General features: G+C 37.9%; 2 protein-coding genes across 3 annotated transcripts in view; both read left to right on the forward strand.

The window, feature by feature from the left end:
* Positions 1–13975, forward strand: part of ZnT63C (zinc transporter 63C) — a 99657-nt gene extending 85682 nt beyond the window's left edge. For both annotated transcript variants that reach the window (XM_065230525.1, XM_065230524.1), the window contains exons 9-10: positions 11861–11939; positions 12963–13975. In XM_065230525.1, coding sequence (XP_065086597.1) covers positions 11861–11939; positions 12963–13042 — 159 coding nt within the window. In that variant the 3' untranslated portion in view covers positions 13043–13975. The remainder of the gene's footprint in view (positions 1–11860; positions 11940–12962) is intronic.
* RecQ4 (RecQ4 helicase) overlaps positions 1–14272 on the forward strand; it is a 394445-nt gene that overhangs the window by 101406 nt on the left and 278767 nt on the right. The gene's annotated exons all lie outside the window — the stretch shown is intronic.

Raw genomic sequence — 14272 nt, forward strand, 5'->3', positions numbered from 1 at the left:
GCCTTCCCCAGGAGGTGTGGTAGGTTAAGAACGGAACTGACAGTTACCAGAAAGAGCGTTGAATGAATCTAGGTTGGTTGTTTATGTGGATAGGTTTCAATATGCGTATGTTCGATTGATGCTGTTATGGGGGTGGGGGAGGTGTTACTAACTGTAGTGAAGGCGAGAGATAAAGTCCTGCATCGATGATCCATCTGATGATATTAGAAAGTTCATTAGGATTCTTCATGTGTCTCCCACTTCCCAGTTCGTTTCATAATCTGAAAATATTAGCTTGTTTGAAAATGGTAAAGATTGATGAAAATTTAAAGATCGTATGTGCTTTTGTAAACAATGAATTCAAACGTCAATTTTTCGAAACTAAACTCTCGCCCAAGCGAACTATTTACCATCATTTCACCTACATTATAGAGGTGTTAATTTACGTGCGCGAGCTATTAGTTTGCATTGACGTTTGATGTCATCGTTTACAGATTTGAAGTGAAATTTCAAATAGCCGCATATGCTTTTGTAAACAAAGATTCAAACGTCATTTTGTCGAAACTCTTAGCTCGCCCACGTAAACTAACACCATCATCAGGTAGGGTAAAGTTACCCTATCATTATGGAGGTGTTAGTTTGCGAAAGCAATTACGGCTATTTCAACTTTCACTCTTGATTTGCTCGAGGCCTATTGATTACCAGTATGACGAGCATTGTGTTTGTTTATCTGTGACCGTAGGTAATATTACTGGAAGTCTTAAGAACAAACGAAACGTTCAATCTGTTGTACTAATTGCAAGGATTGTATGAAAATCTACATCTACATTTTCACTACAGTTAACATAAATTAATTATATATGAATGCTAATATTCTCTTGCTCAGATTGAAAATCTCATTACAGCATCAATCAAACACCTCCAAATATCAATGTATCGCAATAATTGTAATTGTAATGAGTATCATTGTAATTTCCCGATAATAATTTAATCTTGACTTCCTCACATTCCACAATGTAGCAATCTTACATATATATTGCTACTTTTCGTCAGATTCTTACCGATGTTTTCCAAAGACCCACTATTCAGAAAGAATCGCACTGATTGTTATGTTGATTTTAAGACACATATTTTAAGCAATATTATACCCTTCCGGCGGTATCTCCTATATGTCTCTGTGATCTTCCTTCATTCGCTTTGGTAAACTAATTACTAAGTGTAGAAACTACTTATTTGGAAACGAGCTATATGTTTGACAGAAGGAAACAGAATTAAGATTACGTGTATGTGACACGAAGACGGCGCACAGAAATTGGAACCCATTTCGGCGAATAATCCAGTAAAAACTAAAGACGAGAAAATAAGAGTGAGTAACTGTGAAATCATATCGAGTTATAAATTTTGTTTAGATAATTTAATGTCGGAAATAAATATGAATAAAACGAAAGCAAACAGAGATACAGAGTAAATCGTAAAGATTGGAACATTAGATTTATTTATTATAAACTATAGATATATAGAAGGAATATATTTGAGACGAAATTAAAATAAAACAGTACTATAGTAAAGACATATAAACCAATGAATCGACATTATACAAGAGTTATACAGATATTTGAGGATTATACACGGAGTAGGGTGAAAATTCTAAAACTTTAATCCAACACCCCCAGTCGAAATGGCAACAGGCCAAGAATCATAAAACTCCCGCAAAAGATGCTACCCCAGTATTATGCATTCGATTCATGAAGAGTTAGTGAAGAAAAATCTACCGAGTAAAGAATCCAAGACTTAACGAAAGAATAAACTTTAACACACATTAACACAGAATAGCAAACCTATATTCCACAGAACAGTTGGTAGTGATACTAGGATGTAGATCGTAATCGAACAGAACAACCACACACACACACAACACCCGCAAACACGCATTCACATTTGTGCGATAAGAGTTATAATTACCAGTAAGTCCTGTCGTGACCAAGATGTCGTCCTAAAAAAATATAAATGATGTTTAAAAACTTGAGAATATGTTGAGATAGAACAACAACCAGCAGGAGGAAAGTATAAATTAATTTAATCGAAAGCAACAAAAGCATAGAATTTATTCCCGTCTAAATTTCGAATATTCTTAACTCGAGTAGCAAACTAATGTATCACAATACAAATATAGATCAATATTTTACGCTGATAGAGACTTCTATATTCTATACAAAATTAGCACCTATTGGAATTTTACTTAGAAAGATGGATGGATGCGCAACTCAATAAATAGTGACCCTGACGAGGCGAAAGAGAAACAATAAATTAAATGAAGAAAAAAAAAACACACACACACATACATACATAAAAATAGAAACTATTTCGCTCAAGTAATATGTGAATCACGCTGTAGTTGGTATATAATTCCGTGGTAACACGAACAACAGAAGATTAACAGCAACACTACCGTACGGTGTAGATGGTTGCTCGTCTATCATTGCTCTATAAACTCTCTATATTTCGTATAATGCATTTCTTCTGATGAATCGTACTCCCTAACATTTGGATTGTAACGGATATAAAGAGAAACAGTATGATAGAAATAAATACTAATGTTCGTTCTCCCCCTAGCTTGGGTGTTGGGTCATGTTTCAGCTATACATATCACATCACATTTTATATCGCTATGAAATCATTGAAAATTTCATAATCAGCCTTAATATTAGAGAAAAAATCACTTTGCTCGCTGAATTGAAAAAAAAACCTGCATGAATGGATTACCTTTTGCTGTCAGTTTAGATCTCAAAACCTAAGTACTGCGGAGTAAATCGATTTCATTTTGCAAGCCAATGGAAAACTGCTTGAAAATTTGCTCAAGTTTATCACCTCTATTCCCGTTTTCGTTCGAATCGTTCGTTCGTACGAACGACTCCATTCGAACGAGTTCGAAAACGGCATTCTGGTTTTCGTACGAACCCGTTCGAACGAAAGCTTTTTCGAAAATAAACAGTGTTAGTGGTACCAGATGCACTTTGACATTTCCTAACAATTCTAAGCATAGACCGCGCACGAAATTGACATTATTCGGTCAAGTGGACTGTCAAACGATGTCAACAAAACAATAACTTTGTTGAAATTTTTTGGTTGAAAATTTGAAAATCTCACTGATTTGAAAAGATAACTTTCTGATGTCTTCTGACAACTTGTTAAGCAGAAAGTTGGCCACCTTTTGGGACGATTCAGTTTCCGGTAGGATACAAGTCTGATCCTGTGGATGATCCGGAATATCCGTAAAAGTGGTCAATTCATGAAACTGATCCTAGAACTCCGCGTTTTTTAGAAACCACTCATAAACGTCTTATCAGAATGAATTCGGAGTTGTGACCGAAATATGGACACTGGGGACTACAGGATGGTCCACTAAAAAATCTGGAACATCCGTAAAAGTGGTCAATTCATGAAACTGATCCTAGAGCTCCGCGGTTTTTTCAAAACTACTCATAAACGTCTTATCAGAATGATTTCGGAGTTGTGACTGGAATATGGACTCTGGGGACTACATGATGGTCCCCCGGAAGATCCGGAACATCCGTAAAAGTGGTCATTTCAATAAACTGATCCTAGAGCTCTACGGATTTTTCGGAATCACTCATAAACGTCTTGTCGGAATGTATTCGTAGTTGTGTTCAGAATAAAGAATATGGAGACTACAGCATGGTCCACCGGAAGATCCGGAACATCCCTAAAAGTGCTCAATTCATGAAATTGATCCTAGAGCTCCACGATTTTTTAGAAAGAACTCATAGACATCTTATCACAATAAAATCGGAGTTTTGACCCGAGGGGGGCGACACATCTAAATCTCAAGTTTAGATGCTCAACAAATCTCACACTAGTGAAGCTATCTTCGAAAAATCTGAGAGCGTTTATTGTTTAAAGTATTTAATTTAATTTAAAAAAATCTTTTTTATCAAAAACTAGCTATAACTTTTAAATAAAGGAGATTCAAATCAGTGACTTTTGCAAAAATATGCGTCATAAAAAGTTCTAAAAGTATTTAGAATAATGTTCTTACGAGAGATTAGGGTGGCCCCTAGCAAATTGGCTTTCTTTAAATATTGTTTATACGTTGATCACCAATAAAAATATTTAATGAAAGATTTTCTAGGGGCCACTCCAACCTACTTGTTTAAAATAACCATAAGTCATGAATCATAAGAGATAAAAATTTGATGCCATGAGCAAAGTTGGTTCAAATTGATTGTTCTACAACTTAAAAAAAAAACTACATTAGTCTATCTCAAGTAATAAAAAAGGTTGAATTTTCAATTCACCAATTTTAAGGACCACCCTTCAAATCGGCTAAAAAATACGAATAAGCTTTCCCCAAGACACCATGTACCTAAAAGTGATGGTTTTGGTGCTAATATTTTTGTCTTCATAAATACGGCTTTTATGGATGTTCAGGATCTTCCTGGTGAACCATCTCGTGGTCCCAAAGGTCCATTTTCCGTCTAAGCGTTCATATTCTGGTCACAACTCCAAATTCATTCTGATAAAACGTTTATGAGTGGTTTCGCAAACTCATGGAGCTCTAGGATCAGTCTCATGAATTGACAACTTTTGCGGATGTTCCGGATCTTTCGGTGGATCATCCTGTAGTCCCCAGAGTCCAAATTCTAGTCAAAACTCCGAATTAGGGGAGAACAGTACATAACGCACCCCCGGGGTAAGACGCACTTTTTCATTTTATTTTGAGTTTTTCTTGGAACTTTTAATCCAATTCTAGGATTTATCATGCAGGATTTTGAGTACAGATGCTATGCTAGAAGTGCTGCTTGATAAGACAACAAAAAAGTTACGTAAAAGCCATGAAAACACAAATGAAAGTCAGCTGGTACGTTCTACCCAGGGGGTGCGTTGTATACCATTCTCCCCTAATTGTAATAAGACGTTTATGCAAGGTTTAAACAAAAACATGAAGCTCTAGGATCAGTTTCATGAATTGACCATTTTTACGGATGTTCCGGATCTTCTTTTGAACCATCCTGTGGTCCCCACAATCAATATTCAGGTCACAACTCTGAATTCATTCTGATAAGACGTGTATGAGTGTTTTCGGAAAGTTCACGGAGCTCTAGGATCAGTTTCATGACTTTACCACTTTTACGGATGTTCCAGATCTTCCCGTGGACCATCTTGTAGTCCCCAGAGTCCATATTCCAGTCAAAACTCCGAATTAATTGTGATAAGACGTCTATGAGCGGTTTCGAAAAAAACACGGAGCTCTAGGATCAGTTTTATGAATTAACCACTTTTCAGGATGTTCCGGATCTACCGGTGAACCATTCCATGGTCCCCAGAGTACATTTTCCCAACACAACTCCGAATTTATTGTGATAAGACGTCTATGAGTTGTTTCAAAAAATCCGTGGAGCTCTAGGATCAGTTTCATGAATTGACCACTTTTACGGATGTTCCGGATATTATAATGGATCAGACTTGTGTCCTACCGGAAACTGAATCGTCCCAAAAGGTGGCCAACATTCTGCTTATCAACTTCTCAAAAGACATCAGGAAGTTATCTCTTCAAATTGCCGTACAATCAGTGTTTGGTCCTAATTAGCTCTAATCCCATATGCTACGTGTATTCGTTAATGCCGGATCGACCGTACTATAGGAATCCACTGGCATCAGTACTATAGGAGTCCGGCAAGAACGAATCCGCACTATAGGAATCTTGACTGTATATGGCTATGGCAATGTTTTGGAGTCATAATTAAATACATAAATATTTGTTATGTAAGCTGTTACAGAAATGCCTTTGTCCAAAATTTTCTAGTTGTTTCGATCCTTTTTTTTTTAATCTAAATTATATTTTTATTGCATGATTTTTCAATCAATTTCCATATGAGATCTTTAACTTCACGTAATGTTAAGTAAAATTATTACAATCAAACACCAAAAATTTGGTTGTGGATTTTTTTGTACACTAAGACCATCCCTTATAAAAAAATGCCATACACGAACGATAACCCAAATGATTGAACTATTCCAAAAATAGTTTGGATGATACCCCGAACACGTTGGAGGCAAACCAGCCTCAGGCTGAAAGCCTCCTTAATAAAGATAAATCAATCAATCAACCCCGAACACGTCGTTAAGCAAATTTACATTTTTATTAGGGATTACAAAAAATTTCAAAGTTTTTATCCCCTGGCTGTCTCGCGATTCGCGAGTTTGGAGTGACGTTTGGAAAGCGGACAAAAAAACACATTCGTACGAAAATGGGAATAGCAACATCGTTCGAACGAACGATGTTCGAAAGTTAGAATTGCTTCGAACGAAAACGGGAATGGGAAATTGCTTTCGTTTCGAACGAATCCTGTTCGTACGTAAACGGGAATAGAGGTGTATAATTGTTTTGTTCTTTCTCAGTTGATTCCCACCAAAAGCTCTGAGCCAGGAGTACTCGAGCCCCCATGACTCTATCAAAGTTTGTTTACATACATGTTTCACCAAAGTATGTTTTACTGTAACTGAAAACACAGCTGAGTCATAAAAACTATGCTGGTTTTTATACTTTCATCATTGAGCCTGTTGGTTTTTGTCTTTGAGCTTACAATTAATAATGTGTTATGAAAAAGTATGAATCATTTGTATGAGATTGCAATGCTTGACGAGAGGTAAGAACAGTAACTGAGTTTGTTGCTTCTGAATGTTTGGCTCCCATTTGACAGTTCTGACTGGCTCCCAAGTGACAAGCACATTGAGTGAGTCCGCAGTATCCAGCTCAAAACTACTGGCAGGTCCGAATGTTTCAAGCCAAAACAACATTTCAAGTCGAACAATGGATTATGTTGACAGATTCCCTTCGTCGACTTTCTCTTTGCATTCCCAGGGCCTTGTAAAGACATTGCCAGCTATTTTCTATACAACGTTCGATTAAAGAAGCTACTATTTAGCTTCTAATATTACTATCACATCAGGAAACGGTTTTGTAGCCAAGTCAAGCTGAACAATGAATTAGGTCCTAAGTAACATTGACAGATTCTCTTCATCGACTTTCTCTTTGCATCCTTACCGCCATGCTAAGACATTCGCAGCAGCCCAGTGGCAGACGCGTAGGCAACATGTTATACCGTGATAGCGGGCCCAAAACAGCAAAATAAACGATTTGAGCCCGGGACATATGCTGCCTACTGTCAAACGCTGCTGATGGTATTGGCCTTGTCACTGGCCTGATTCGCAGCTATTTCCAACACACAGATCGATGAAAGAAGCTATTAGCTAGCTTAATACGACAAACACGACAAAAAGCGGTTATGTACCTAAGTTATTACCGAAAGAGAAAGTCGATGAAACCGATCGGTCAATGTTACTTATGACCTAATGCAGGTTCATCATAAGTCATTCTCCCACCTTGTGTCTGTGCATATTGTTGGTTATTCATGTTTTTGAGTGAGGAAGGTGTTTCTGGTTGTTTCATTGTGTTGACCGAGCTGTCAAAACTACAACCGGAAAAAAAATATTTACTGGCAACCTTATTCTTAACCATAACATAACGCTGAAAATGACAGATCCCCCTACGATTCCTTTGCTGTTGTTTGTGTGCAGATTAGTCCTTGACACGGCCATTGTCCCTTGCGCTGCAAGAGGAAGACGAATGGGCACGTGCAGAGCGTAAAATTTTTGACTGCTTACGCTGAGTGTGAAAGCACGGCACAATTCAATCCATTGGCAAATCAAAGTTGGCACTCGTGGAGAATAGTGGAGAAAGTGATGATGGTTTCAAAATTTTCCACGTACCTCTACGAGTGCAATCTTAAAATGCTTTTATTTTAAAAATGGAGAATTTTATTTAAATCTGGTAAGTGCTACGTTAGTAGAAAACTGGAGGACTACTCAATAGATTTTTAGGTGTATACATAGATTTCAGCTTTTCTACAACTGTAGCAGCAACCAGATTTAAATAAAATGCTCCATTTGCAAAATAAAAGCATTTTAACATTGCACTCGTATACCTCCCAGTGGAAAATTTTGAAACCATCATCACTTTCATAGTTCTTCTATTCTCCACGAGTGCTAACTTTGATTTGCCAATTGCTCTGTGCAGACCGCTTGTACCAAACAGTAAAGGACGAGGAAATGAAAGAGCCAACAAAAACATCCAGTCACTCACGAACAGGCGACTCACACCGCTTGCCTTCGCTCACACAGCATGTAATTGAGTCATTTTTCCATAGAAAATGTACGCTCAGTCATTCAAAACAAGTATTGAGTACCATCACGGCAGAATAAACGTGCTGACTGAGCTACTGACTGAGTGCTCGGCTGTCAGTGACTCGTTCACCTCTCAATCATTCAGACTCTCACGAGGCAGTGAATGATGAGGCAGATGGCAGTTCATATTCATACGTAAATAACTCAATGAACCTGACTGTTTTGTGCACTGGGCACGTGCCACCCGGGAAGAAGGATCATGCAATGGGTGCAATTTGCAATCTATCGGTGGGGCCGTGATTGGACAGCTGCTGGTGAGAACCTACACTCATAAAATAAATCACATAACCAGTGGAAAATATCCATGTGAATCTCATGTAACTTTCATGTGATCGCATAATTGGAAATTGCACCACTAAATCACATGAGTTACGTGTCCAATAAAATATATATGATTTCTCATAGAGAATTTCTTATGCTATGTGATATTCAGATAAAAATCATTATTTTTGTTATTGGAAAAATACTATGTGCGTTCCTAATAGAAACTAAGTGAAAACTTTTTTCAGTGTAGGATTTACAATCAGAAACTGTTCGGTTGCGTTTGTCTTGGTTTTCTTGCAAGACATCTTTACTCTTTTTAGCATCTGTTGCTCCTGATGCTGACGCTTTCGTGGATCCCAACCGGTTTTGTATTTCATTTTCTTCGGATTGGAGGTTTTCAATCCAGATCCAGAACGTTTTTCGACGTTTTGTTTTTGCTCGAATTTTTATTTCAAAACAACTAAATAACTCTCGAATGTAAACATTATTTGCAGTGGTGCCAGAATTTATTAAAAAAATTGTGGGTGTTCGAAGTGTTCCGAAGCGTGTTTCTGTGGTGTTAGCACAATATGGCAGAGTGACTTACCCCCTTAATGCAATGTTCTGCTTGAAGTTATAAACGAAAGAGAAAGTCGATGAAGAGAATCGATTAATTTTACTTGGGACCTTATGGATTGTTCGGCTTGATTTGAGCATGGGTTTTATTTATCGTCACACGAACTACGGAATAAATGGAGCAATTTACGGACTGCAGAGAGCAGGGTTCTAACTGGCGGCCATGTTTTTGATACTAACACCCAAACCCTGACCCAAACGTCAAACAATTAAATACATAAATAAATAGGGAATATGGCTCTAATATTGGCCTATAGATCTAAGAATTGGGCCAAGCGATAAAAATCCTTTCGCCTTTTTTTATCCAGTTCGTTTATTTGGAAGGCTCAAGTCGAATCAGACTTCTCGATGAGATGAGACTTCTTGATACGGTGGGACAAGACAGATAAAAATATCCTGTTCTTCAGTTTTTTTTCAAGTAGAACAATGCGTCATCCGAAGAACACAAATGCATATTTTTAGCTGCTACTGAACAATTGTAAAATCAAATGCTTTCCTTCAAAATGTATGTATGGGCCTAACATTAAGGACAAGCTGGCCGATATTAGGGATATTAACCCTATGTGTAACCAACAATACTTTTCACAGATTTCAAATCCTTTATCGCCTTCCCGCATAAACGCGAACCATAAATTGACCTTACCTAAAATGGTTAGAAATTGTTTATAATCCCTGCTAAACTGTAACTGAAATGGTTATGGAACTTTACATGAACGTTTAATGATAAAGTTTCAACCTTATGTATTATGGTTTTTTGGAACTGGACCTTACAAATAATGGGTTGTTAAGAACCATTACCGTTCCAAATTCTTGTTTTCTCCATACATTTTCAGAAAGAGAACTATATTAGAACCTTTTAACTTATGGTTTGAGAACTTTAATGGTAATGGTTATGGTAGTCAGTAAGGTCCACGAATGGTTTTGTAACATCGATCAACTTTATGTGGAATATATCGCGAATTGGTTGCCTGTAATTTACTGATTACCAATTCACGATATATTCCACGTAAAGTTGAGCGATAATACAAAACCATTAATAGACCTTACTGACTACCATAACCATTACCATTAATGTTCTCAAATCATAAGTAAAAACGTTCTTATATAGTTCTCTTTCTGTGTATGTATTATTTGTAAGGTCCAGTACCAAAAAACCATAATACATAAGGTTGAAACTTTATCATTAAACGTTCATGTAAAGTTCCATAACCATTTCAGTTAAAGTTTAGCAGGGATTATAAACAATTTTTAACCATTTTAGGTAAGGTCAATTTATGGTTCGCGTTTATGCGGGTTTCTCTTTTGAGCCTGACATACTTAGAAGATCGTTAGGTTTTCTTTGATGTTTTCCCGAGGATTTCCGTTGAAACATCACTCAATTTTCTCAGAGTTAATGTCAAAATTTCTCACCATGAGATTCTCTCTGCACGGCTTATGAGATCAACCCAAATTTGAGTTCAGATAACTCATAATCGCAAAAAGTGCAGGAACTCAGCGTTGAGTCAATTTGCGTCATGTTTTCCTGTGGAAAACTTTCATAATCTTTGGAAAATGAAGAAAATTTATGAAAATTTATTCAGTCTATTAGTAGTATCAATGGACTGAGAGAATCCAATCTTTATTTTTCTCATATTCGTTTTTTTTACTGGAAAAACCTGGATTTTTTTTTAAATTATTTATTTTAGAAATTTTTAGCCGTAGGCTAGTTCATCTCTTAGGAAAAACCTGAAAAAACCTGAAGCAAATTTACTCATCGCTGAGTTCCTGCACTTTTTGACGATTCATGAGTAAACTGAACTCAAATTTGGGTCGATCTTTGGGAATTCTCTCCAGAAAACTCTTTTTTTTTCCTTTGGTTTGTTTTCCGTCGATCTTGTTTTCCGTGCTGAGCACCAATGCTACCGACGCCAGAGAGGCAGCTCCCACACCTGGACCCTACCTATCGACCCATCAACTTATGAACCGGGGACCAACGGCTTTACTTCCCTTCCGAAGGAAGGCGTGATCAGAGATGTTATGCCTCAGAACATCCCGGCGGCGCTGACTGGGATTGAACCCAGGCCTGTTGGGGTTAGAGTTAATCACACTTACCACTACACCACCAACGGCGCTTCCAGAAAACTCTTAGAATTCTTTCAACGATTCGCTTTCAATTCTCAATAATTCTCCCAGTTAATTGTCTCCATATTTTCCTTCAATACAGACTTGACACATTCCTTTACAATTTCCTTAGTACACCGTTCTCAGTAGTTGAATTCGATTATCGATCATTTGGGTCCAAGAATTTCCGACAGACCCGGCCAGATGGAGCACGGGAGATCGAGGAGATCCACCTGAAAGGGATTACTGGAGGAATTAATAACATTTTTTTACTAAACAGAAGTCTGTCAAAATGGTACCAACCATCAACAGGACGAGTGACTTCATATCCTTGATAGAGGATATAATCTCGATGTAATCTGGCATCTCTGGTACCTCTCGCAGATGGTGGTCATTACCGAAATTTGGCTAAAACCAGATACGAATTTCAGTGAACTATTATATGTTTAACAAAACTTCGGCAAATGTTCAGTTTACTTAACTGTTACGGCAATATATTTCACCGAGGACAGATTTTGATTTTAAGTGTGTAACCTAACATTGCAACATCTGCTTAACGGTTTGTGTAACGCAAATCGTTACTTGTGAATAAATAGCATTTTAGTAACACGATACTTCTTCTTTGTTTCCCTTCCAGAACCAACCATCGTCACCAACACCTTCACCATTTTTGTGTCGCCAAAGAAACTCCAGAAGTGGGAACGATGTCGAATCAGGTTGGTAACTCATATGTCAGCACAGATCGAGAATCAAGCTCAGTGTGTGCAAGCGTCTTTGTTGGTTAGATTTGGGTTTCCAAACTATGCACCTATATCTGGTTGGAGCCAGCAATGTCGTTTTTCTTCTTGTTTTTTTTTTAGATATTTATTGGAAGTTAGGACATAAATCCCTGATATTGCTTGGCCATCTGTTTTACGTGAAAATCTTTGTCATTTGTATCTATCATAGACAAACTTTATTAGAAGATAACATATCAACAATACTGGCAACTCTGTATACAAACGCCATTATAGATTTGGAGGGTGTTCCAACACTCCAACACTCCTTCAATTAGAGTAGGATTCATGCGATAAAAGCAAGAATGACAACTGTACCAAAACCGAATAGGGGAAATGGCTCTAATGTTGGCCAATGGATTTAAGATTGGGCCCAGCGCTAAAAATCTGCTATTTATCACTTTTATCTAGATGAACGCGTCATTGGGACGGTACTAATGGATATTATTGGTCGCTATTGAAAATTTAGACGATTGCTGAATTTATGTATAGGCCCAAATCAGGGGCATTTAGGCCGACATTACATCCATTTCTCCTACTTCATCATTTCTCAATAGTGATGGAGTTATACGACATGCACTAAATTAAGTACATTGGGTATACCACAATAGATCAAGTAACTGGTCGCAGTAGATTTATGCCCCGAACAGAGGAAAACAACATTTTTTTTTATAGTAAAGATGCCAACATCAAATGAATGCTCATTTTCATCATGCGCAGCGCTACTGCATTCGTCCCTTAAATTCTGGCAGAGCTGCACATGTTATCTTCTATTTTGTAAGAAATTTACTGATTTTTCAAGCGATCATTTAATCAAAGTATGTATAAATAACCAATTAAAAACCATTATTAAAGCATTATTGTGCCATACTCTGGTTGCAGATTCTGATTTACCTGACCAAAAATTGATTTTTATTAATTTATCCTCATTACTCATAATTTCCGTTCTCTTCCCTCCCTCAGGATCCCTATTGGACCAAGCCAATCAGACATCGTCCTCAGTTGACGTGGACGGCAACGGTCTGCCAAAGTTGACCGTCTGACAGCCGACGACCGGTCCTCAGCATTCAACTCGTACTTTCCCTCGTTCTTCTTCTCCATCCGCGTGTTATGGTTCACCAAACACCCCGTACTCTACCCATCAACATCAGCGTCCGTTGTCGTTTTCGTCGTCGTCGTCGTCCACGTCGTTGTCGTTTCTGAAGCAGAAAACCAACAACGCTAGCAGTAATTTGTGTAAGCATCCACTTTCGCCACTTGCAGGCTATGATGGGCGACGTATAATATTTAATCTAAGCTCTAGTAATCTTAATGTCGACGGTGGTGGTGGCAGCATCTGTGGCCGCGAGTCCGACCACGTGGGCCACCCGATCAGTGTCAGTAGTGCTAATGTTAGTGGTAATAGTAAGTTAAACCGAACGCCAAACAAACACGCCGCTATGCTGCTGGGGGGAACTTCGTCGCTGACTTCGTCCCTGGCATCGATCTGCTCACTGTCCGGGACGGACGGTGGCGGCGGCAGAGGAGGTGGAGATTGTTCCGCGAATCGGACCGGTGGCGCTAGTCTGTCCCGCGGACGGCACTACAGCTTACAGGCGGCATCCAGTAGCCTGCTGGAGAGCTACGTCAACGGGTCCGATTCGCCCCTGCGGAATCTGTACTGTCAGTGCAAGCACCATGCTGCGGAGTGAGACAAACACCTTTATACATACTGGTAGGGATTATTATAGTATTTTTTTTTGTCTGAGAACCAATTTGAACTAGACTCTTGAGTGCGATTTTACAGGAGCATGTAGATCGTTTATGCAAGATTGAGTTCTTATGTTGTATTTTTTTTTTGTTTCTTGAGAGCAAACAATTAAGGCTAGTTTGTTGGTAGATAACAAAGATTTTTATATGAGAAATAAACACAAAGTATTTTATGTCCTAGTACAATTGATACTGAAACTCTAAGAGAATACGTTGACGTGCAATCGTGTATGGTGTTTTGGTTTTATTTTTATGAGGAAAGAAATTGGTTACCTTTTGAATTGATCTTTTAGTTACATTGATATTTTTTTTTGTTCGTGATATGCAAACAAGAAGGTTTTAGTCTAATTTATACGAAGTTTTCTAAATATTATTATAATTATTTTGACATTGACAGAAGTGTGAACAAAGCTTAGTTTCGAAAACAGATAATCCACTAATTCTTCGGTAGCCACTAAACGACATATTGAACATAAAATTTTCCAAAGTTTAGGATTACCGCTAATCGCTAAATATTTTCGTTG

This window comes from Ochlerotatus camptorhynchus, unplaced genomic scaffold (assembly GCF_037179485.1).
Source record: "Ochlerotatus camptorhynchus isolate MF236.1 unplaced genomic scaffold, CSIRO-AGI_Acam_v1.1 ptg000330l, whole genome shotgun sequence".
NCBI classification, from domain to species: domain Eukaryota; kingdom Metazoa; phylum Arthropoda; class Insecta; order Diptera; family Culicidae; genus Ochlerotatus; species Ochlerotatus camptorhynchus.